General features: G+C 43.9%; 1 protein-coding gene across 2 annotated transcripts; it reads right to left on the reverse strand.

The window, feature by feature from the left end:
* Positions 1–967: 967 nt before the first annotated feature.
* Positions 968–22,520, reverse strand: LOC112219454 (polypeptide N-acetylgalactosaminyltransferase 9-like). Of its 2 annotated transcripts, XM_042302205.1 has the most exons (11): positions 22,052–22,520; positions 21,782–21,936; positions 11,671–11,860; positions 11,395–11,561; positions 11,094–11,268; positions 9,527–9,724; positions 5,532–5,649; positions 3,381–3,566; positions 3,053–3,286; positions 1,844–2,011; positions 968–1,733 (listed from the first exon to the last, which is right to left on the reverse strand). In XM_042302205.1, the coding sequence occupies exons 1-11, from the start codon at positions 22,066–22,068 to the stop codon at positions 1,587–1,589; spliced, it is 1,755 nt and encodes a 584-aa protein (XP_042158139.1). In that variant the 5' UTR covers positions 22,069–22,520; the 3' UTR covers positions 968–1,586. The 2 variants fall into 2 exon arrangements, with proteins under 2 accessions (XP_042158139.1, XP_024236481.1); XM_024380713.2 differs by having other exon boundaries at positions 21,782–22,520.
* Positions 22,521–26,852: the final 4,332 nt, after the last annotated feature.

Consider the following 26,852-nt stretch of genomic DNA (forward strand, 5'->3'; position numbering starts at 1 on the left):
CATGTTTCAAGCAGACCACCATAGTCTAATCTGTCACCCTGATCCTCAACACTGATCCTCAACCCTCAAGGGTGCGTGTTTAGTCCTCTCCTGTACTCCGTGTTCACCCATGACTGTGTGGCCAAGCACGACTCCAACACCATCATTAAGTTCGCAGACGACACAACGGTGGTAGGCCTGATCACCGAGAACAATGAGACAGCCTATAGGGAGGAGGTCAGAGACCTGGCAGTGTGGTGCAAGGCCAACAACCTCTCCCTCAACGTGATCAAGACAAAGGAGATGATCGTGGACTACAGGAAATGGAGGGCAGAAAACACCCTCATTCTAATCGATGGGGCTGTAGTGGAGCAAGTTGAGGGCTTCAAGTTCCTTTGTGTCCACATCACCAACAAACTATCATGGTCCAAACACACCAGGACAGTCGTGATGAGGGCACAACAATGCCTATTCCCCCTCAGGAGACTGAAAAGTTTTGGCATGGGTCCTCAGATCCTCAAAAAGTTATACAGTTGCACCATCGAGAGCATCCTGACAGGTTCCATCACCGCCTGGTATGGCAACAGCTTGGCCTCCGATTGCAAGGTGCAACAGAGGGTAGTACATCACTGGGGCCAAGCTTCCTGCCATCCAGGACCTCTGTACCAGGCAGTGTCAGAGGAAGGCCTTAAAAATTGCCAAAGACTCCAGGCACCCTAGTCACAGACTGTTCTCTCTGCTACCCCACAGCAAGCGGTACCAGAGGGCCAAGTCTAGGTCCAAAAGGCTTATTAACAGCTTCTACCCCCAAGCCATTAGACTGTTGAACAGCTAATCAAATGGCTACCTGGATGCCTCCCCTGTGCTTGATCACAGAGATTACAGTTCACATGTTGTCTGAGTGAAACACTTACATATAATTAGAGAGCCTGGATACTCAAGGTCAGCCCTTTGCATAAATGTATGTGGAACCAGCTGTAGAGGTGAGAAAACAATACTTTTCATGATTAAGAATAGTAAAAAAATTCCGCTCTCATACAGAATCACTCGTCAAGAAGGAACACATATGTCATAATGTTTAATGTCATATTATCACTCGTTTCAAGTTGTTGTGTACAATTTGTGTTTTTCACTTTTTCCTCTATTGTCCATGAATGTGAGATAATGTAGCCCTCCAGATGACAGACATATGATTGAAGGAACATAATTGTGTTCAGGGATTATGGCGTGAAATCTGAAATCAGAAACAAAACACACTCAAAATTAACTGGTTCGTCAACATGTGCCAATTCTCTTGTATTACCTCCTTAAGTATCGCAGACTGCAACTATCATTGTCATAGACAACCTCTGTATGGTACATCCTCTGGTTCTTCGTAGGGATATGTATCCTCCATACTTTGTGATGACTTGTTGTTAAGATGCTTGAGTTGTGGAAGGTTGGTGTTGAGATGCTTTGAAATCCCTTGACCTTTCCAGGAGCAGACAACGGAGTCTATAGCCTCAATCCAAAGGAACACAATATTTGTAAAGAGGATAGTCCAAGTGCTACAAGGTAAGAGTCCCATGTCTTTTTTGTAGACATCAGCTGGCCTGTATATTGTGCCCTCAGTGTCGTGGTGGTTTGATCCAGTTCCTGATAGTCCACCTCTGACCAGAGCACCTCTGGACCACCAGCCGTAGGCCGAAGCTGGCCTCTCTAGACATCTCCACCTCCAAACAACGACCAGTGTCTCTGCTGATTATTGGGCCGTTCTACAGATGGAAGAGGAACAATCTGTGGTTATAATTGCAGTATTAAAAAGCAATACAGTTTTGGCAGGAGTCCTTTTTCCCCCACAAGTCATGACATTTTGAAGTTTTACCTGACTGAAGTCCCAAAGCCTTTGTAATGAGTGTGACGCTCCATCAAATTTTTTGAGACTTGGCGTCCTCCCTCGTCCCTCGTCCACCAGACACTTGGTGTTGGGCAAGAACGTAGTGGAACCCAGAGGACCAAGCTGCAAAAGCCCTTCTGAGGTGTAACGGGCCAGCTAAAAAAAAACATGTCAATGCCAAGTAAACGTCAACTTCTGAAAAAATATATGAACGGTTATACACAAATACTATCTTTACAGACACCTACATACAGTAGTCGTTGGACAATACAAAACGTGTTGAATACATCTGTACACATAGGAATGGTACATGTTATTGTGTAATCCTTGAGCTGTCTCATGAGAAAGATCTTTCTTGATACCTTGAGTACAAAAGGTCATAGTGCCTCTTGAGCTGAACAAGAGCTGTCAAACCAGTGCCTGCTCTTTCAACAGCTGAACCACAACTACCCAGTGGAAAGGCCATCTTGAAACGAAAGATCAATCAAATCCAATGCAAGGCCTGTCCTTAGTTACTGCTGAGATGTCCAACAAACATTTGCTGTGTAATTGACTGAAATACTAATGACAATGTAGACTTGATAGATACCACAGGGATACGTGCATTTATGTATGTTCCATGCTGATGAAGGCCAAATTATTTATGAGCGTAATGGACCATACAGATCCCTTAGATGAGTACATGTTGTTATAAATGAGACCCAGTGATCCTATCTGAAGAGTTCATTGTCATTTGACATTGTGAGCTTGATCTCTATTCCATTTCACACGCCAAACGTAGCTTCAAACCAGTGAATGTCACAAGTAAGGGCACAGACGATTACAAAATCCAGGGTTGAATTATTCCCGGTGAACAACACTCAGAGAGGATGTTGGAGCCCATCACAGGTGCTGCTGCACCGTTCTGAGTAGAAGTAACCTTGTCAAATTGCCCTGTGCCAAGCCAATTCATTTGGAATTCACTGAATTACCATGCTAAAGCAAGCTAAATGAAAGCACAAACAACCACTGTAAATATGAACAATGGAAGGGCTTCAACGCAAATGGGTGGGGATGCATAATGTATTGTGGACGTCTGCAGGGGCCAGAGTGTATGGGATAGTTATACATGTTTTCCTGAACTAACATAAGAGCTTGTGTAAGAGGATTACATTTCTATGCAATCAAGCATATAAGGTTTTAAGAACTTTTCCTGACCTGTGATGTCATGCCATGACACGGGTAGAGAGTCGCGCTGTTGTCCTCATTAGGTCCTTGGTCTAAGCAATAGCCACTGGCCTTGCTGTTTCGCACCTCACCATAGTTGATGGTGTCATTGTACACTCGCATCTCTGGATACACATTCTGCAAATACCACTGGAAACTATGACATTGCAATTTCTTCCTCAAGGCGATTCTCTCAGAAACATCTCCAAAATCAACTCCGGGGTTCTGTTGAGTTAGAAAACAATTCACAGCACCAAAATCAATGACCAGTTAACACGCAATTGAGCTGTAGAATATTGGGGAACTACACTAGACTCACGTTGATGGGGATATTCCAGGCCATGTAGACGTGCGATTTGTAGTCATCCATCCACACCTCGGCTGCCCTCAAGGCATTGCGCTTTGCATAGTAATCAATGTCGTCGTTGTAGGGTTTCTTGGTGCGTTCAATGTGTGCCACCCGAGAGCACGGTAACACCTCCATACTCCCCCTGCACTGCCATACCTGAGACATAACATAGACAGTTCAAGAAAGAGAAAGACAGAAAGAAAGAAGCCTGACCACAATAGTAATAGTAACATTGTACTCTAAAAAGAAATCTTGTTGAGAGAGGTGCCGCCGAGGCAATTGCCCACAGGCATATGGAAAGCTGTTAACACCTTGCAATTGTCCATTTGCTAGGACATTTTTCAGGCAAAGGGCCACTTCATTGTGTGTATGATTATGCTGTGGTGGTGTTGCCAGAATTTTTTTTTTTTGAGTACCTCTTCATACTCCCGTGCATTGAGCACAGCACAGAGAGGTGTGGTAGGGTTAACAAAAATATAATTTGGCTTAGATCTCTTTTGATACAATCAGCTGTCTTTCATTGGGTTTCTGTTGTTGTGCTGTCTCCCTTTCCCACTGTCTCCATTACCTGGACCAAATGTTTTGTACTTTATTCACCTCTCAGCGTAATAGGTGCAAACCTGACCTCTTCTTCTCTTCCTGTCCCCACCCCTCTCTCTCTCTCTCTCTCTCTCTTCCCCCTTCCGTTTCTGTCCTGCTGTCCCCTGTCGCTTCCTGCACACTGCTGCTCACGTCATAACGATCATGTCGGAAGTGTGAAATAAGTCTGTGTGTCAGTGGGACGCTAGTAGGTGACTGCAGAGTTCTGGAACACATTCAGTTCTCACACTGGGACACAACTTCCACACCAACGTCACTACAGACTTTTTTACAGTCAACTATCTCAGTTATAGTATTAGAAAGAAAGGGAATTCAAATGGGTCCAGGCTTTTGGGAAATAACTGATGGACAAATCACCTGACACAGACCATTTTTTGGTGCACTATAAAGGCATGGGTTAGTTATTCAGCAGTATACCAGGTTGTGTGGTGCAGGATAACTTCCATCCATATTCATGCAAACTGGTCTCCCTGTATGCTTAGAGCCGAATGATTCCTTAATGATCTCAGCAGAGCCAAACAAAACATGCAGGGAGAGAATTTAGTCAGAACAGACCCATATGTTTTAATAACAAGCCATTGATGCCAAGTCACACATTTTTTTAGGACCTAAGTTAAATGATCGGATTGAATATTCCATTCTGTTTGATAGTAAAACTGACCCTGTATATAGTGTGCTTACTTTGTTGTGTTCTTCTTATTTCTTATTTTTATTACTTGTGTGTTTTTGTTCTGCCTTTTGTTATGTTTAGTACTACATTGATATAGATTATTCAATTGTTGAGTTTAGAGCTGGCAAGAAAGGCATTTCACTGTACTTGTGCACGAGACGTAAAACTTAAAACTAAACTTGTTTTGAATCATACTTCAGATAATGGCAGCCTATCCCTTTTTAAAAGATATTGAAATCTATTTGGATCAGGGCCAAAATATATAGAAAAATTTGCTGCCGTTACATTCATATTAAATCCCACCCACATCCTATTTACTGTGACAGAGCTTAATTGAACTTCATGCATCTCTTACAGCACACAAACACTTGAACTCTCCAGTCACAATTACATAATGATTTTTTTGCTTAATAATCACATTGTCACGCCCTGACCTTAGAGCTTTTTATGTCTCTATTTTGGTTTGGTCAGGGTGTGATTTGAGTGGGCATTCTATGTTCATTTTTCATTTCATTTTTTTTCATTTTTCATTTCTTTGTTTTGGCAGGTATGGTTCTCAATAAGGGACAGCTGTCTATCGTTGTCTCTGATTGGGAACCATACTTAGGTAGCATTTTCCCACCTGTGTTTTGTGGGTAGTTGTTTTCTGTTTAGTGTTCTGCACATGACAGGACTGTTTCGGTTTCCTTTCTCATTTTGTTCAGTGTTAACACTTACCACGCTGCACTTTGGTCCAATCCTTCATGCAACGACGACCGTTACACACATTGTAATGGCTAACACATAATGGACCACAGAACATACTGTATTGATTAGTTCTTAGTTTAAGCATGTACCACGTAGAAACTTACCCTCATGCCCAATTCGATGTTCTCTCCTCCATACACCTCCATGCCTGGGTCTAGAAGGCCAATCTCTTCAAAGTATTCTCTGTTCACCACAAAGGAGCAGCCAATCATGGCAGGGGTTCTGAACGGAGAAAGAACAGATTAAGGCCTAGCGGCCTACCCTGTAGAAGCGAGTTGGAACATCTTGTATATTTTAAGAACATGTTTTCAAGCCCACGTTTTCTGTTTATAGAAAGCCTACACACCCATGGATTTATTCACTGTTTATTCTGTTGCAAAGTGCGATTCAAATGGATTTCATTGTAATTTCTTTGTCAATGATCAACACAAAATACTCTAATGTCAAAGTTGAAGATAAATTCTAACAATTGTTTTGAGTAATGAAAAATAAAACACTAATATACACTATTATATAAAACACTAACATGTTGGAAACACCTTTGGTAGTGATTACAGCTGAGTCTTCTTGGGTAAGTCTCATAAGGACTTTACACACCTGGATTGTGTCTGACCAAGTGGTATGTCGACACCTGCTCGTCGAACATCTCTTTCCAAAATCCCCCCTTTGCTGCTATAACAGCCACCACTCTTCTGGGAAGGATTTCCACTAGATGTTGGAACATTGCTGCAGGGATTTGGTTCCTTTCATTTGGTTCCATTCAGCCAAAAAAGCCTTATTGGGGTCGGTCACTGATGTTGGGTGATTAGGCCTGGCTCTTAGGTGGCGTTCCAATTCGTCCCAAAGGAGGTTGATAGGGTTGAGGTCAGGGCTCTGTGCAGGCCAGTCAAGTTATTCCACACCGATCTCGACAAACCAGTTCTGTATGGACCTCATTTTGTGCACGGGGCATTATAATGCTGAAACTATCATGACACAAGGCAAGACCCAGATGCAGACACAGGAGCCAGATGGTTGGAGTCTTACAGTATTTATTAATCCAATAGGTTAAGTCAAGACAATGGTCGTGGACAGGCAAAAGGGTCAAAACCAGTTCAGAGTCCAAAAGGTAACGAATGGAAGGCAGAGTCAAGGTCAGGGCAGGCAGGATGATCAGGCAGGCAGGAAAGTAGTCCAGAGACAGGCAGGGCTCAAAACCCGGGCAGACTATCAAAAAGAGAATAGCAAAAGGAGTACGGGAAAAATCATGCTGGTTGACTTGAGCTTCAAGTTCCTTGGTGTCCACATCAACAACAAACTAGAACGGTCCAAACACACCAAGACAGTCGTGAAGAGGGCACGACCAAGCCTATTCCCCCACAGGAAACTAAAAAGGTTTGGCATGGTCCTGAGATCCTCAAAAGGTTCTACAGCTGCAACATCGAGAGCATCCTGACTGGTTGCATCACTGACTGGTACAGAAATTGCTCGGTCTCTGAACGCAAGGCACTGCATAGGGTAGTGCGTACGGCCCAGTGCATCACTGGGGCTAAGCTGCCTGCCATCCAAAAACAACACAGAGGTACACATAAACAAACGTACAGTCAATAACACAATAGAAAAATCTATGTACAGTGTGTGCAAATGTAGAAGATTAGGGAGGTAAGGCAATAAATAAAATATATAATATTTAATAAAAGAATTACAATTTAGCATTAACACTGTAGTGATAGATGTGCAGATGATGATGTGCAAGTAGAGATACTGGGGTGCAAAAGAACAAGAAGATAAATAACAATATGGGGATGAGGTAGTTGGGTGTGCTATTTACAGATTGGCTGTGTACAGGTAGAGTGATCGGATGTGGTAGTTGGGGATTGGGCATGGCCTGGGTTAACCTCTACATCGCCAAAGGAACAGAGGAGGAGTAGGATAAGGGTACGGCTAAAGGCTATAAGAACTTGTCGTCTAGTGCGTTCAGAAAGGAGCATATTTCTGGGTGTGGAAGAATAGATTCAAGGCATAATGTACAGACAAGGGTATGGTAGGATGTGAGTACAGTGGAGGTAAACCTAGGCATTGAGGGACGATGAGAGAGGTTTTGTCCCTAGAGGCACCAGTTAAGCCAGGTGAGGTCACCGCATGTGTGAGGGGTGGGAAAAAAGGGCTATCTAAGGCATATTGGGCAGGGCTGGGGGCTCTACAGTGAAATAAGACGATAATCACTAATCAAAACAGCAATAGACAAAGGCATATTGACATTAGGGAGAGGCATGTGTAGCCAAGTGATCATACCATCCAATGAGTAACATTAGGTGAATCAGGGAGCCAATTCAGCCTATGCTAGGCGAGCTGGAGACACTGCGATTCAGACAGGTAGCGGGCCGGGGCTAGCAGATGGGCCTTTGGCGATGTCGGAACGGAAGGGCCTGTTGAACCCACCTCGGACTATTACGTCAGCAGACCAGTCATGATGGATTGGCGGGGCTCTGTGTCGGCAGTAAAGGGTCCAGTCCAATTGGCAAAAGAGGTCTTGTAGCCCAAGAATTAGCTGGTGGACCTCTTCGGCAAGCCGCGTAATGGGCCTAGCTCAAGGCTAACTGGTGCTTGCTTAGGGACAGAGACGTTTGCCAGGGGTAGCCACTCGGATTGAAGCTAGCTAGCTGTGATGATCTGGTGTAAAGGTTCAGAGCTTGCGGTAGGAATCCTGGTGGAGAAAAAGCAGTCCAATATGCTCAGGGTTGATATCGCACTGTGCAGACTGGCAGGTATTGACCGTTCTGAGGCTGGCTGGTGTCTGAGTTAACGGTGAAGAACACTAGCAGTGACTAACTGACTACTAGCTAGTAGCTAGTTAGCTGGCTAGCTTCTGAGGGGGGTTCCACTTCTAAAGTATAAAAATAGCAGATCCGTACCACATTGGGTGAGGCGGGTTGCAGGAGAGTATATTCAGTCCGTAGATGGAAAGTGAGATTAAAATATATACGAATAAAAACAAGGAAAACGATATATTAAACGATATTTACACGGGACAAGACAAAACACACGTCCGACTGCTACGCCATCTTGGAACTAGTACAATGGCGGCGAGCTTTACACCACTCCAGCCGACATTGTATATCATATCATATAATTTTGACAATATCGCAATATAATATTGTGCTAGTTGGCTGTACCTGCACCAAAACTCCATTATTTTTCCTTCATAGCTTGATCATCTTCTTTTTAAATGGGGAGCCAATTTGTTTTCAGCACTTTTATTTCAGCAAACTCATTTTCTCATGGCTCTCTCTTGTGCTGTACCTTTACAGCAGGCATATGGTGAGCAGTATGTTTGAAACATCGAATCGCAATAAAATCACAGCATGAAATCGCAATACATATAGAACCGTGAGAATCTCAACACATCATATTAGCACATAAGTTTCGTAGTATTATTGTGAGGTCCCTGGCTATTCCCAGCCTTAATCCCAAAGTATACCTTCCTGTGATAGAGCTCAATTCAGAAGGACGACTACATCTTTGTGTCTGGGTGCTTTAATACATCATCCAGAGCATAATTATTAACTTGGCCATGCTTAAAGAGATATTCAGTGTCTGATTTGTTATTGTTACCCATCGACTAATCATTGCCCTTCTTTATGTAGCTTTCGAAAAGCTTGTTGGTCTTTGTAGTTGAATCTGTGCTTGAAATTCAATACTTGACTGAGGGACGGACCTTACAGTTGTTGATGTATGGGGGACAGAGGAAGGGGTAGACATTCAAAAAATCACATCAGCCCCTATTATTTCACACAGAGTGAGTCCATATAATTTATTATGTGATTTGTTGAGCCAAATTTTACTTCTGAATTCATTTAGGCTTGCCTAAAAAAAAGGGGGGCGAATACTTATTTAATTTGTATTAATTTCAAAGAATGTGTAGAATTTTCTTTTCACTTTGACATTATGGAATATTTTGTGTCGATCAATGACAAAAATTACAATTAAATCTATTTCAATCCAACTTTGTAATGCAAGAAAATGTGAATAGAAGGGGTGTAGATTATCGATAGGCAATGTATTGCATCAGACAACTGCCCCAATAATGTCCTAGAAACATACTGTACTTTTCCCATACCTGATGGGGGCCGTCTCATCTCCTCTGTCCTGCCAGGCCTGGGGGGGGGTGATGTACATACACCAAAGGCCCCAGTTGTAGCCATGGGCCGCGTTGTCATACCGCTGCACCTCAAACGTGTTGTACTTGATGTTGTCGATCGACGGTAGAATAATACGTGTTCGATCCTCCCTGATTCTGGTTAGGATTGGCTCTGCCCTGTCAAAGGAGGAAAGGAAACGCATTTTAGTCAAATATTTTATCTCTATAAATATTCTAAAGGTGCTTGAGATGTTTACTGGTAACTTCATGCTGTTCATGCTGGCATGATAGGAAAAGCATGACAGTAAATCATGTTTCTGTCATCTCATCTGTTCCCAGGGGGAAAATGGGGCCACCACAGTCTGTTCAAGCGTTTAATCATCTTCATCAAAACATCCTGAATCCTCACTGCTAGCAGAGGAAGGTACTGTACAGTTCTCATCTTCCCATACACTTGACAGCTTATTTTCCATTTCACATCCGTTCCAGAGAACAAAACAAAATAAATAGTCATTTATGTACTGTAGCTAGCAGTTCTATGTGTTACAACTGTAGTGAAACACTGATGGCCTCACATGTGGGTCGTTCCACCTCAAAAAGCACAAGAAAGAGGATTTCGAGACCCACCGTCTCAAAATGCTCTGAAATTGTTTCTGTTTTTAGAAACAGATAAGATCAGCATTTCTGAAACATTATTTTGTTGAAATATAATTTGATCTCTGAGAAATTAAGCTAATTGATTGCATCCAAATTGTCAATTTTATACTTGTTTTTGGATTGGGATTGGCCTGGGGTGTGCAGGGGTGCGTGGGGGGCTTTTGCTCATGTCTTTGGATTCTTCATGTCTTACTCATTGTTTGAAAAAAGTTTGGACCAAATTAAAATGGACAATTTGTGTGCAATCAATTAGCTTAATTTCTCAGAGATCAGATTATATTTCAACAAAAGAATGTTGCAGGAATGCTAATCTTATCTGTTTCTAACTACAGAAACAATTTCAGATGGTGGGTGTCATGGCTTACTGAAATGACATGGAACTACCCATGGGCTGCGTGGTGTGTTCAATAGTTTTTCAGTGTAAAACTTGACTGATGCAATTAGATATCATTTCCATTGTGGATATAGCTTTTGCAATATGAGTGCAGTTAAGGAGTCGACCTTTCACCGCTGCAATATCATTTTTAGAACAAATAGGGTTCACTTCTGAGAGAGTGTCACCTTGACTGAATGAATTCCTCTTAAAGTGGTGTGGTGAAGATGGATTGTCGTGACTACTGTACCTCCTTGTCTTTCCATTACTGAGAGAAAGGAATACCTCTGATTTGCAAATAAAAATGCTCTTCTTGTCAGATGCACAAACACTGTCAGCAGATCTCGGTGTAATGCATTCCAGGTTTAAAATAGTACAGTATATAGCTAGATATTGGAGGACAAATGGCACCTCAGTGTTGGGAGGAATCTGCATCTGATTGATGATAATGCATGAGACTATTTTAAACTCCTTTTCAAGTGTCAATCTGAGGGGAAATAAGAAGCTGTTCCTCACCATGCTGTGTTGAACTCAACATGTGCGTCAAAGAAGCCAACAACTGGTGCAGTGGCAGCTTTCCAGCCAAGGATTCTGGCCCGTATAAGTCCCTCCCGTCTGCTATTTCTCACCATCTTCACTAGGCCTGGGTACTGCTTATTCACATACTGATCCAGATTCAGCTTTAGCTCCACTACAACAACAAGAATAATCAAGTGTTGGAGCTCAAACTAGAAAACCATAATTTCAAGTCTCTCTCTCTCTCTCTCTCTCTCTCTCTCTCTCTCTCACACACACACTGTAAAAGCCCTTGTCTTACCACTGTCACTGTTGTCATCCACCAGGATGATCTCCTTGAGGATGTGTGCAGGTGTGTGATTGACCAGGCTGTGGACTGACCGTAGGATCACTGACAAAGCCTCGTTTACAAAGATGAACACCACCGTCATCTGAGGGAGGTCATCTGGGTAAGTCATCAGCTTGCACCTGTCAACACAACTTAGTGAGAAGCTGTCACATCAGTACCCTAAACTCATAATGCTTTATTATGTTACCTTCTGGTTTTCAAGCTGTGAGGGCAGGGTTTAGGACCTACTTTTTCGGCCTGTAGTCAGGAATGGATCTATCCAGTGGGATTTGATTGCTCAGCTGTGCGTTGTAGCCGTACTCTTCGTACATTCCCCCATCTGGGTCGCGGACAGGGTTTCTCAGAGTTGCAGGGGTCCTGGCCTGCCCCTGTCCCTGGCCCACTCGTCCCTCCAGTACCCCAACCGTCTTTCCCAGACCTGTGGAAAGTCAGAGGAAAATGTCAGACTCATTTTGCAAACTGTCTGAGGTGCCTCTGGATCACAAAAGCAAGCAAGCTGTTACACTTTTCATCTCAATGTGTCAGTCATTTGAGCTGTCTCTTTTCCCTCGAGAACGTAAACAAAAGTGAGCATCTAGATTCATTAGAGAGTTGGCAATTGAAGTTTAGACAAGATACATAATTGACACGTCTACTGTCTGCAGCACCTTGTCTGTGAAATTATAATAGGTCATCTTAATAAACTCCCAGTCTGACTGACAAACAGGAGAGCCAGGGATAAAGGAAACTGAAGGCTATTATTATTCACCTAGACTTTACTGGTGGGAAGTAATAGACAGAGGGACAGGATGATTGACTTGTAATGTGAGAAGAATGTCTTATACTGTCAGTATTACAGCAGGACCTGGCATCTTGCTAATCCAACTTCTGAACTGATTATGCATTTAAACACTGAATTATGAGTGTCATAGTCCAAATATTGGGAATGGAGGGGGGTTTTATTAAAGCAAATGCATCAGACAACACCACATTGGATAAGGAAGAGGAATTAGTAAATGTGATATAACCGTCAAACCTGCTGCAGAAATGTCCCCAACTGGCTTTTATTATATCACTGACCTCCTGATATATAACCTCAGGATCATGGGGTATAGAGATTTCTTCTTGGGACTACTTGTTTTGTGCAGCAAAAAAAGAGGTGATATTTCAGGATAACTAGTTTGTCCTCTACACTTGTTTGCAGCAAGGTTGAGATCCATCAATTAAGGCTGACAGCATCCATCCTCCTAAACTGCTTTGTGGTGGAGTCCAATTAAGCTCCTCAAAGAGAATGTTGTTAACTATTTTAGGTGCTAAAAAGATGGGCCATGGACCCTTCTCTTTAACCCTTCTCATGGAGAGCTATTGGATGTGCAGGATTTTGTTCCAGACAGTCCTCTAAAACAAATCTGATTCAACACCAGTGTCTCTCAACATTAGTGTCTCTCCAGTAAGAGTGTTGGCCACCTCTACGTGAGAATGATGTTCATTGACTACAGCTTAGCGTTCGATACCATAGTGCCCTCCAAGCTCATCACTAAGCTAAGGACCCTGGGACTGAACACCTCCATCTGCAACTAGATCCTGGACTTCCTGATGGGCTGCCCCCAGGTGATGAGGGTAGGTAAAAACATATCCACCACGCTGACCCTCAACATAGGGGCCCTTCAGGGGTGCATGCTTAGTCCCCTCCTGTACTCCCTGTTCACCCATGACAGTGTGGCCACACACGACTCCAACACCATCATGATGTGTGCCGATGACACGACGGTGGTAGGCCTGATCGCCGACAACGATGAGACAGCCTATAGGGAGGAGGTCAGAGGCCTGGCAGTGTGGAGCCGGGACAACAACCTCTCCCTCAACGTGAGCAAGACAAAGTGGCTGATCGTGGACTACAAAAAGGACGGGGCTATAGTGGAGCAGGTTGAGAGCTTCAAGTTCATTGGTGTCCACATCACTAAGGACCTATCATGGTCCAAACACACCAAGACAGTCGTAAAGAGGGCACGACACTGCCTATTCCCCCTGAGGATGCTGAAAAATTTGGCATGGGACCTCAGATCCTCAAGAAGTTCTACAGCTGCACAATCGAGAGCATCCTGACTGGTTGCATCACTGTTTGGTATGTCAACTGCTCCATATCTGATTGCAAGGCGCTACAGAGGGTAGTGTGTATGGCCCATTACATCACTGGGGCCCGAGCTTTCTGCCACCTAGGACCTCTATTTTTTTATTTTACCTTTATTTAACCAGGCAAGTCAGTTAAGAACAAATTCTTATTTTCAATGACGGCCTAGGAACAGTGGGTTAACTGCCTGTTCAGGGGCAGAACGGCAGATTTGTACCTTGTCAGCTCAGGGGTTTGAACTTGCAACCTTCCAGTTACTAGTCCAACACTCTAACCACTAGGCTACCCTGCCGCCCTGCCGCCCTAAACCAGGCGGTGTCAGAGGGAGGCCTTAAAAATGTTCAAAGACTCCAGCCACCCAAGTCATAGACTGTTCTCTCTGGTACCGCAAGGCAAGCGGTACGGAACCGCCAAGTCTGGGACCAAAAGGCTGCTTAACAGCTTTAACCCCCAAGCCATGAGACTGCTGAACAGTTAATCAAATGACTAACCTGACTATTTTATTTGTCTTTTTTTTCTGCACTGACTCCCTTGCACTGGCTCTATGCACACACTCACAAATACTACACTGACACTCCAGCGCACAAAACACACACACACATGCGTATTGATGTCACACACACACATACGTTCACATTCCTTCACACTCTTCACATACTCTGCTGCTACTCTCTGTTTATTATCTATTCATTATCACTTTATCCCTACCTACATGCACATATTACCTAAATTACTTTGACTAACCCGTACCCCTGCACATTGACTTGGTGTTACGGCTTTCTTCCGTCGAAGGAGAGTCGAACCAAAATGCAGCGTGGTTAAATCGAGACATCTTTAATGACGATAAATACGAAACATACAAAAACAACAAACGGAAATGTGAAAACCTAATACAGCCTGTCTGGTGACAACTAACACAGAGACAGGAACAATCACCCACAAACACACAGTGAAACCCAGGCTACCTAAATATGGTTCCCAATCAGAGACAACGAGAATCACCTGACTCTGATTGAGAACCGCCTCAGGCAGCCATAGACTAGCTAGACACCCCTACTAGCCACAATCCCAATACCTACTAAAACCCCCATACATAAACACAACACAAAATAAACCCATGTCACACCCTGGCCTGACCAAATAAATATAGAAAACACAAAATACTAAGACCAGGGCGTGACACTTGGTACCGGTACCCCTTGTATATAGCCCCATTATTGTTATTTTATTGTGTTACTATTTTATCCTTTAGTTTATTTAGCAAATTTGCATTGTTGGTTAAGGGCTGGCAAATAAGTCTTTCACCGTAAGGTCAACTACACATGTTGTATCCGAATCATGTGACAAATAATATTTTATTTTATTTGATCTAGTAACAAACAAACAAATGTCTGGCCAGAAAATAATTACAAATAATTTATAGACTGCACATTGACCGCAAGAAGCCCAAACAGATGTCATATTTGACTAAAACAGAATCATTTCAGACCTTGCTTACAATCACATATCTCTCTCTGTATTATGTGTGGGAATTAGGGTTGCAGTGGGTCGGAAACGTTCCGGTAAATTTCCATCATTTTTCTGGACATTTTCCAAGGGAAGTTAAGCCCGGGAATTTGGGGAATTTTGCTTAAATTCATCAAAAAAAGTTAGCTTATAACAGTGAACCTTTTTGTGGGATACACATAAGGCAATTCTAGGTCTTGTGGCATATTTTGGTAAAACTATCCCCAACTCAATTGAATAGCAACCCTCTGCATGCACAGTACATACTTCCGTCACATGTACAGCTGATTCTCAAGATCTTGCACACTAATGAGATGTTATTGAGCCCACACTACTACACTGTCTGAGCCATGGACTACATGCTTTCTGGTAAGTTTTGATTACAATACTGGGTGGGGTGAATATATTTGATATGACATACATGATTTTTTTGTTAACTAGTAAATAGTAGCCTACAGCAAAGTGTGTTTTTCAATTATTTCTAACTTGTTAACAATTTCTACTAATTAGGTTTTGCTACCATGTGGGTTTTAGCTTGCTTGAGCCTGCTAACTGGGCCTGCTAACTGAGCCTGCTAACTGGGCCTGCTAACTGAGCCTGCTAACTGTGTTAAATCACCCTTTTTCCATACATGTTTCATTTTAAAACATTTATCTTACAAATGAGTTGTTTAATCTAACTGCTTAACTCTTATTTTATCTGTACATGGAATTGTACTTGGATTTTTTTACTCATCTTTTTCCACGGGCACTATCTGATGTAGACATTTCACTGCAGCTAATGTAGAAGGAAAAGCTCTGTACATTTGCAAATACTGTGCCAGATCATATGTGAAGAATGCAACAAAGATGCAGAATCATCTGGCCAAGTGCATAAAGTTCCCTCAGTGCTCACAACAAGCAATCTCTGACAAAAGTCCCACTACTTCTTATTCGCGGTAAAAATTATGAATCAAACACCTTATCGATAGCAATAGCTCATAGTCCTCCTGGAATCAGAAGGTTTTTGACTCAATGGAGTAACATAGACAGAGAAATGCTGATGAATGTCTTGCTCGAGCTGTGTATGCAACTGGTTCACCTCTGATGCTCACAGGCAATGTGTATTGGAAGAGATTTCTGACTGTTCTTCCCCCAGCACACACCCCTCCAACCAGACATGCTTTATCTACTCATTTTCTGGATGCAGAGTGCAACAGAGTTCAAGTGAAGGTCAAGTAAATCATAGAGAAAGCAGACTGTATTGCAATCATCTCTGATGGGTGGTCAAATGTTCGTGGGCAAGGAATAATTAACTACATCATCTCCAACCCTCAACCAGTATTCTACAACTGTCACGCCCTGGTCTAAGTATTTTGTGTTTATCTTCATGTATTGGGTCAGGCCAGGGTGTGGCATGGGGTTTTTGTATTGTGGTGTGTTTTGTCTTGGGGTTTTGGTGTGTATGTATTGGGATTGTAGCTAGTGGGGTTATCAAGCAAAGTCTATGGCTGTCTGGAGTGGTTCTCAATCAGAGGCAGGTGTTTATCGTTGTCTCTGATTGGGAACCATATTTAGGCAGCCATATTCTTTGAGTTTGTTGTGGGTGATTGTCCTTAGTGTCCTTGTTCCTGTCTATGCGTTAGTTTTCACTAGTATAGGCTGTTTCGGTTTTCGTTACGTTCTTTGTTTTTGTAGTGTTTGTATTATTTCGTGTTTCGTTTTTTGCTCATTAAACATGGATCGTAATCTACACGCTGCATTTTGGTCCGACTCTCCTTCACACCTAGAAAACCGTAACAGAATCACCCACCACCAACGGACCAAGCAGCGTGTCAACAGGCAGGAGCAGCCCAAAGAGGAGATGCGCAATAAGGATTTCTGGACATGGGAGGAAATCCTAAACGGAGAAGGACCCTGGGCTCAGCCTGGAGAATATCGCCGCCCCAAAGAAGAACTGGAGGCGGCGAAAGCGGAGAGGCGCCGGTATGAGGAGGCAGCACGGCGACTCTGAAGGAAGCCTGAGAGTCAGCCCCAAAAATGTCTTGGGGGGCTCAGGGAGAGTGTGGCAGAGTCAGGAGTCAGACCTGAGCCAACTCTCCCTGTTTATCATGAGGAGCCAAGGAGGAGACCAGAATCAGAGCCGGTGTTGGAGGTGAGCGAAGCAGAGACTGTGAAGGAGTTCATGGGGAAATTGGAGGAGAGATAAATGAGGGAGTTGCTGTGTTGGTGCTTTTTGCATGGAATTCGCCCGACGGAACGTGTCGGGGATTTGATGGCACCTGGGTTAGCGCTCCATACTCGTCCTGAGGTGCGTGTTAGTCGGCTGGTGAAGTTGGTGCCAGCCTCACGCACCAGGCCTCCTGTGCACATCCCTAGCCTTGCACGTCCTGTGCCAGCACTGCTCTCAAGATCGCCAGTACGCCTTCACGGTCTAGCCCATCCTGTGCCACCTCCACACTCCAACCCTCCGGTAGCAGCTCCCCGCACCAGGCTTCCTGTGCGTGTCCTCGGTTCAGTACCACCAGCACCACGCATCAGGCCTACAGTGCGCCTCGCCTCTCCAGCTCTGCCGGAGCCTCTCTCCTCTCCTGCGCTGCCGGAGTCTCCCGCCTGTTCAGCGCAGCCAGAGCCTTTCTCCTCTACAGCGCTGCTGGAGTCTCCCGCCTGTTCAGCGCAGCCAGAGCCTTTCTCCTCTCCTGCGCTGCCGGAGTCTCCCGCCTGTTCAGCGCAGCCAGAGCTGCCAGCCTGCATGGAGCAGCCAGAGCTGTCAGTCTGCATGTAGCAGCCAGAGATGTCAGTCTGCATGGAGCAGCCAGAGCTGTCAGTCTGCATGGAGCAGCCAGAGCTGTCAGTCTGCATGGAGCAGCCAGAGCTGTCAGTCTGCATGGAGCAGCCAGAGATGTCAGTCTGCATGGAGCAGCCAGAGTTGTCAGTCTGCATGGAGCAGCCAGAGATGTCAGTCTGCATGAGGCAGCCCGAGCTGCCAGTCTACAAGGAGCTGCCAGTCTGCAAGGAGCTGCCAGTCTGCAAGGAGCTGCCAGTCTGCACGGAGCTGTCAGTCTGCAAGGAGCTGTCAGTCTGCAAGGAGCTGTCAGTCTGTAAGGAGCTGCCAGTCTGCAAGGAGCCGCCAGAGCTGCCAGTCTGTAAGAAGCCGCCAGAGCTGTCAGCCTACATGGAGCAGCCAGAGCCGCCAGTCAGCGTGGAGCAGCCAGAGCCGCCAGTCAGCATGGAGCAGCCAGATCTTTCAGTCTGCCAGGATCCGCCAGTCAGCCAGACTCTTCCAGATCCGCCAGTCAGCCAGACTCTTCCAGATCCGCCAGTCAGCCAGACTCTTCCAGATCCGCCAGTCAGCCAGACTCTTCCAGATCCGCCAGTCAGCCAGACTCTTCCAGATCCGCCAGTCAGCCAGAGTCTTCCAGATCCGCCAGTCAGCCAGACTCTTCCAGATCCGCCAGTCAGCCAGACTCTTCCAGATCTGCCAGTCAGCCAGACTCTTCCAGATCTGCCAGTCAACCAGACTCTTCCAGATCTGCCAGTCAACCAGACTCTTCCAGATCTGCCAGTCAACCAGACTCTTCCAGATCCGCCAGTCAGCCGGGATCTGCCAGAACTGCCAGTCGGCCAGGATCCGCCAGTCGGCCAGGATCCGCCAGATCCGCCAGTCAGACAGGATCTGCCAGTCAGCCAGGATCTGCCAGTCAGCCAGGATCTGCCAGTCAGCCAGGATCTGCTGAAACCACCAACCAGCCAGGATCTGGTAGATCTACCTACCTGCCTGAGCTTCCTCTCACTCCCGAGCTTCCTCTCACTCCCGAGCTTCCTCTCACTCCCGAGCTTTCTCTCACTCCCGAGCTTTCTCTCACTCCTGAGCTTTCTCTCACTCCCGAGCTTTCTCTCACTCCCGAGCTTCCCCTCACGCCCGAGCTTCCCCTCAGTCCCGAGCTGCCTCAGTCCCGAGCTGTCCTTCAGTCCCGATCTGCTCCTCAGTCCAGTGGGGTTCTGGGTGAGGACTACTAGGCCATGGTCGGCGGCGAGGGTGGACTATCCAGGGACGCGAGGAAAGGGGACTAAGACATTGACTGAGTGGGGTCCACGTCCCGCGCCGGAGCCGCCACCATGGACAGACGCCCACCCGGACCCTCCCTATTGTTTTGAGGTGCGTTCGGGAGTCCGCACCTTAGGGGGGGGGGTTCTGTCACGCCCTGGTCTAAGTATTTTGTGTTTATCTTCATGTATTGGGTCAGGCCAGGGTGTGGCATGGGGTTTTTGTATTGTGGTGTGTTTGGTCTTGGGGTTTTGGTGTGTATGTATTGGGATTGTAGCTAGTGGGGTTATCTAGCAAAGTCTATGGCTGTCTGGAGTGGTTCTCAGTCAGAGGCAGGTGTTTATCGTTGTCTCTGATTGGGAACCATATTTAGGCAGCCATATTCTTTGAGTTTGTCGTGGGTGATTGTCCTTAGTGTCCTTGTTCCTGTCTATGCGTTAGTTTTCACTAGTATAGGCTGTTTCGGTTTTCGTTACGTTCTTTGTTTTTGTAGTGTTTGTATTATTTCGTGTTTCGTTTTTTGTTCATTAAACATGGATCGCAATCTACACGCTGCATTTTGGTCCGACTCTCCTTCACACCTAGAAAACCGTAACAACAACAGACACAAGGGACAACAGACACATCGGTCTCTACATTGCAGATGAGCTGAAGGCAGTCATCAATGACCTTGGACCACAGAAGGTATTTGCACTGGTGACAGACAATGCTGTGAACATGAAAGCTGCTTGGTCTAAAGTGGAGGAGTCCTACCCTCACATCACACCCATTGGCTGTGCTGCTCATGCATTGAATCTGCTCCTCAAGGACATAATGGCACTGAAAACAATGGATACATTCTACAAGAGAGCCAAGGAAATGATTAGGTGTGTGAAGGGTCATCAAGTTATAGCAGCAACCTACCTCACCAAGCAAAGTGAGAAGAATAAGAGCACCACAGTGAAGCTGCCCAGCAACACGAGTCTCGGGCGGTGTTGTCATCATGTTTGACAGTCTCCTGGAGGTGAAGGAGTCTCTCCAAAAAATGGCCATATCACAGTCTGCTGATATGGACAGCCCCACCAAGAGGATCCTCCTGGATGATGTATTTTGGGAGAGAGTGGTAAGCAGCCTGAAACTCCTGAAACCTATAGTAGTAGCCATTGCACGGATTGAGGGAGACAATGCCATCCTGTCTGATGTTCAGACTCTGCTTGCAGATCTAAGAGAAGAAATCTGTACTGCCCTGCCCACTTCACTGTTGCTCCAAGCAGAGGAAACTGCAGTTCTGAAGTACATCAAAAAGCGTGAAGTCTTCTGCCTGAAGCCCATACACGTCGCAGCGTACATGTTGGATCCCAAGTATGCTGGCAAGAGCATCCTGTCTGGTGTAGAGATCAACAAGGCCTATGGTGTCATCACTTCCGTGTCTCGAAACCGTGGCCTGGATGAGGCCACGGTTCTTGGCAGACTGGCGAAGTACACTTCCAAGCAAGGGCTTTGTGATGGAGATGCAATATAGCAGTCGTGCCAACATATCTCATCAGCCACCTGGTGGAAGGGACTTTGTGGATCTAAGGCTGTTTCCCCTGTTGCCTCCATCATCCTCCAAATCCCACCAACATCAGCCGTCTCAGAGTGCAACTGGTCCTTGTTTGGGAACACACACACCAAAGCACACAACAGGCTGACCAATACAAGGGTGGAAAAATTGGTGGCCATCTGGCCAAATTTGAGGCTTTTTGAGCCTGACAACGAGCCATCGTCAACCAGGTTGGAAAATGACAGTGAAGATGAGGCCTTGGAGTCGGATGTTCAAGAGGTGGACATTGAGAAGGTCCAGGAAGAAGATATTGAGGCCTCAGAGGAAGACATCCAAAGCTTTCGTTTCTAGACTATCATTTTACAGATGCATGTTAAAAACGTTTTTGGGAGATGTGATGGATCATTGGGGATCATTCAATATTCCCTTTCTTTTGTTGTTCAGTGAAATCATCCCATGTGAAGTCAACTTATTTAATTAAAGATCAATTCATAACTAAATTGTTTTTAAAAATTTCTACTGGAAGGATTTAATTATTTTAACTACTTATGATAAGGCAAAGGGTTTATGTTTCTGTCACCATATGATATGGTCAATTTATCCAATGCAAAAAAACATCTACTGTTAAATGGTATTAATTTGCATATATTCCCGTTAAATCCCACGGAAAGTTTCCACCTCTGAATATGTGCAACCCTAGTGGGAATACTTGGGAACATATTTCCAAAATGAAAATCACTTGGAGCTGATTTGCTGGTGTTTTTACAGTCGTTTATGTCAAACAATAAAAAATTTGACAAATAAAATCACCCAAGGGCCAAGTTCGGCCTGAGGGCCGCCAGTTGGGGAACCCTGAATTAGACTTTTATAATGCTGTTCTTTTGGAGAAAAACAGAGCCCTTTGTCTGGGTTATTTTTGAATTATGTAAAAGCAGATTAGACATTTCGACTGAAAGCGATGCTAGGAGTGGATCTATAATGGATGAGGTGGATGTGGGCCAGGTTGATCGGTTATTCCAATTTAAGAGAATGACAATACCCACATGTTGTACAACAGCTGAGATGTGGCAAATCAAAGAAACACTGTAAAATGCATGATATAGCACTGATGTGGAGTGAAATAAAGTTGCACCAAGCTGACTTGGTGTTCATGATCACATGGATCAATCATTTACCGTTCAATTGATGGTAGACCATGTCCTCAAGATGCTCAAGCCTCTGAAGAATAGCTTGCTTCTCCACAAAGTTATTAACTTTCCCATTTCTGCGGTTAGATCTTTGCATAGTGGTCCTGCCGTTCTTCAGGAGTTCCTCTGAGCGATCCTGAATTCTGCAGTAAACCGAGAACAGTATAATACCCACAAACATACAGATGTTTAAAGTCAACAAAGTTTTTATCTGCCGTGCGCCAGCCATGAAACCGAAGGGAAACCGACAACACCTACCCGTGATAGAAAAACATGCCCAATCCAAGTTTGGTGACCGATCTTTGCTTATGTGCATAAGGCACGTATCGTCATCATAGCCACCTCAGTCCTGTCATCAGCACCAGTTTCGCCGCATAGATTATAGTTGGCAAGAAGACTGTATATAATCAACCCAAATCGAATCTCATTGCCATTCCATTGCACAGGTTATCATCTCCAAAGTGGTCCCCCCCCTCCAACCAACTGCTTACACTGCCAACCAACTGCCACATCGTTAGAACGACAGAATCTCTCCCTCAATTGAGCGAACGTGGGCTTGTTTTCCACTTGTCAGTAGTTGGCTAAAATTGATGACAAAAGAAGCGAGAGTAGGTATTATCCCTTCTGGTTTCACTCAGTCACCCTTCTTGACGATTTAAAAAAAATCACGAAACAAAAAAAATACCAAGGAGTTACTGATGAGACATGAATGTAATCCTTACTCGCAGTTTCTCATGGTCGCTTGATGAAGACTGTTTAGAAGCTATAGATAAAAGGGCCAAGGTATGTCCGATATCGCGCGGATGCTCTCTGCGTCTGTACAGAGAGATAAAAGCATTCCTGTTACTGGTCTCTCTCTCAAATCAAATTGTATTAGTCACATGCGCCGAATACAACAGTTGTAGGTAGACTTTAGCGTGAAATGCTTACTTACAAGCCCCTAACCAACAATGTAGTTTCAAAAATACGAATAAGAATACCCCCCCCCCTCTCTCTCTCTCTCTTTCTCTCTCTCATGGAGAGCCCTGTTACAGTCAGTGTTGAAAGCTGATCAATAGTTGTTTTAATCGTTTTAATCAGTTGAGGTAACAATTGGTTTAATAGTTTTAACCAGTTGAGGTAAAAAATAATAATAATAATCTGGTGCAATTTGTCACCAAATACTTTCAGCAGCTCTGACTTTATATAAAATTCCAATTGTATTTAAATGTTTATTAGTTTGTCATCTATTGTGAACCCTTGTGATCTAAACCTATTTCCCTTATTGATTAAGCAAGGTAACATGACTTGGCCTACTTCCATCATCAAGAAACTAAGCCACCAAGGTCAGTCAAGGATGTTTGGTGTGCTTTCTAGGAAACACCATGAATAATGCCAGGAAGGTACACAATGTCATTCTGTGGAGTTTTGCTGATGTTGTTTTTCGCTGTACAGTTATTTCCCAGGGCACCCCACATAAAGCAGGTGGGTGCTGAATGTGCGTTGCTATAATTACACAATCCACCCCGGAGGCCCAAACTGTTCCTCAGGGCAACGGTCAACAGTCTAGACCAGGTGGGAGGGTTTGTGGGGCCTCAAATCATATAGAATAAATAAAGTTTGTCCCAGAACATCCAACGATAATAAACACCTATGGAGAGAGAATAAATATCCCCACCCACACATAATCATTATCACATGATGTGTACAATTGCATAATTCCTTGAATAACAAAATACATATCATCAAGACCTAAAGTATATTGCAGTAATAAAGGACTGAAGCCAGCTGTTAAATAATGCTACAGTAGCATTATGCATTGAAGAAGTTGCAAAAGAAAATCAAGAATGAAGACATGCAATGTTTTCCAGGACCCAATACTTGCAACACTTCTATTTACTTGGTCAAAGTGATCCATGAACTGTCATGGTCTGAGCACATTCATTTAATCTTTTCAATCTGATATGTGGATCTGCCAAATCCCTTATTTGCATCTAACAACATGAGCAAAACTGTTATTTGCTTGGTGAAATTGATTATGCAGACAAACCAAATCATCCATAGAGAATATTAATGTACAGCTTTACATCCATCAGCATAAACCTGACTTCATAAGATGTTTTATGTTCTGGGTAAAAAAAAGTGCTGAGGGCAGGTTAATGTTTCTAACAAAAGTTGATTTGTGACCAAAACAGTATTTCTTTTCAGCAAAGTGACAGGAATGAAAATGTCTGCACAGAACAGAAATGCCAACTGATAATATTTTCTTACTTGATCATGCGTTAAAGGACGCAGGACAATAGGTCAAATCAGGGATCATCAACTAGATTCAGCCATAATTATAAATGATTTGTAGACTGCAAATTAACCACAAGAAGCCCCAACAGATTGTTTTCCTGCCAGTTGGAGTACCCTAGGCGAAGGCCACTAATCTTCCATTAAACTTGTTATTGATTGAAAAACCCACTGACCTTTAGCCACATAAAGTGTTTGTTAAAATATATTGGACACTAGCAAAAGTCAGCCTGTCTGCACATTTTAAAGTTGGTTTTCCATTTCTACCTTAAACCATTCGAGAGCAATAGCCCAGCCCTTCCATCTAGTAGCTATTCTGTGAACCAACACTACACATCATTGCTGAAGAATAACCCCATTAAAAATCCACAACACCCAGAATATATTGCTTAAAAAGATACAGCAGAGGTGGCACTGGGGATGACTGCCTGATTCTCTCTCTCGCTCTATCTAATTGGCCTACCCAGTGAATCAATCCAAACACATTTCCCAGGCAATCCTGCGTCTGTATTAGCAACTGTCTAAAGCCATCTCATCCAACTGAGAGCCTGGGGCTGCCTCGGTGTCAGACACCCTCTCTTAGCCAGATTAACCTCACAACTTCATGAGCGCCTGTGGTCACTGCTTCAGTAAACAGATTATACAGCACATCACAAGCAGAAGAAAGATGGTGAGAATAACAATAATAAAGATTCTTGCCTCATTGCAATATGTAGTCTACCTAACATGTTTCAATGGCATTTGTTTCTTTGAAATCTGAGATGGAGGGGAGAGACAAGACACCATAGAGATCCTACTAAATTACTGTTCTAATTTCTAATTCTATGCAAGACACAGACAAGCTGCAGTTCTATCTTGTTTGTCCTTGATCAGAGTTTTGTAATTTTGTATTGTAAGTTTGCTTAGCTATTATGTCTATCATACTATGACAGTGAATGTGGAAGCTGTGGATAAACCATGCATCCCATAGTAGAAGGTACAATGTAAATGTTGGAGAACTGGATCCAACAGCACAGTGAGTGACCTGGGATCCTAGAGATAGATAGAGGACTCATCTTTATATGTGTGCCATTATAGGATATGTGACAGCATGGGTAGAGCCATTGAGGCTACAACCTATAGGAATACCCACCCAATTGGCAACTTTGACAACTTTAAAATGGGGGAAGCATGGTGGAGGCCCTCAATGGCGCTGCCCATGCTAAAATAGCATTTTATCAACTAGAGGCCTCTATCATTCTCTGTGCTTGAATAGACCTGTGCTGCCCTCTACTGACAGGCATGTTTCTGATTTCTCAAGGGGTTTTCAAAGAGCCCGGCATTACACCAGCAGAGGGCAGTGTAACACAAAATTAAATTGCTATGGTGACTGCCTGGGCCTATCTAGTATTGAATAACATTGAACAATTGCATTACACAATACTGATTAGTCTTGCAAATTTGCCCTGTGATCTCTCAGATCTGTGCGTGACTGAAATAACAGTGTATATTTAGTATTTTTGGTATTTTATTCAGATCCCCATTAGCTGTTGCTGAAGCAGCAGCTACTCTTCCTGGGGTCCACACAAAACATGAAACATGACATAATACAAAAGAACATCAATACACTGGAAGTGCTCAAGGACTAAACAACACACATTTAAAATAAGAACAATAGAACACATTGCTGACAGTTACCCACATGACTGACAGTTACCCACGACTGAGTTACCGACATGACTGACAGTTACCCACATGACTGACAGTTACCCACATTACTGACAGTTACCCACGACTGAGTAACCGACATGACTGACAGTTACCCACATGACTGACAGTTACCCACATTACTGACAGTTACCCACGACTGAGTAACCGACATGACTGACAGTTACCCACATTACTGACAGTTACCCACATTACTGACAGTTAAATGAGGGTTTCAGTGAGGATTTCCTACACTGGACAACTTGTTACAGCTGTTTATGTCGTTGATAACGATCTGCAATTTTCTTTCATGTCATTACATTAAGATAAAAGGGGGGGGGGATCATAGCTATAATTCAATAAAAGTCACGAGTTGATTTAAACCTATGTTTAACCCTTTATCGTGGTGGGTGTCTTGAAGGATTTGTCCAAAAAAGTGTGGCATTGAACCTTACTTTTCTGTCCTTGCATTTATGGCAGTGTAAGTTGTCATTATATACAGTGGGGCAAAAAAGTATTCAGTCAGCCACCAATTGTGCAAGTTCTCCCACTTAAAAAGATGAGAGAGGCCTGTAATTTTCATCATAGGTAGACTTCAACTATGATAGACAAAATTAGAAAAAAAATCCAGAAAATCACATTGTAGGATTTTTAATGAATTTATTTGCAAATTATGGTGGAAAATAAGTATTTGGTCAACTACAAACAAGCTAAATTTCTGGCTCTCACAGACCTGTAACTTCTTCTTTAAGAGGCTCCTCTTTCATCCACTCGTTACCTGTATTAATGGCACCTGTTTGAACTTGTTATCAGTATAAAAGACACCTGTCCACAACCTCAAACAGTCACACTCCAAACTCCACTATGGCCAAGACCAAAGAGCTGTCAAAGGACACCAGAAACAAAATTGTAGACCTGCACCAGGCTGGGAAGACTGAATCTGCAATAGGTAAGCAGCTTGGTTTGAAGAAATCAACTGTGGGAGCAATTATTAGGAAATGGAAGACATACAAGACCACTAATAATCTCCCTCGATCTGGGACTCCACGCAAGATCTCACCCCGTGGGGTCAAAATGATCACAAGAACGGTGAGCAAAA

Source organism: Oncorhynchus tshawytscha, linkage group LG20, assembly GCF_018296145.1.
Source record: "Oncorhynchus tshawytscha isolate Ot180627B linkage group LG20, Otsh_v2.0, whole genome shotgun sequence".
NCBI classification, from domain to species: Eukaryota; Metazoa; Chordata; class Actinopteri; order Salmoniformes; family Salmonidae; genus Oncorhynchus; species Oncorhynchus tshawytscha.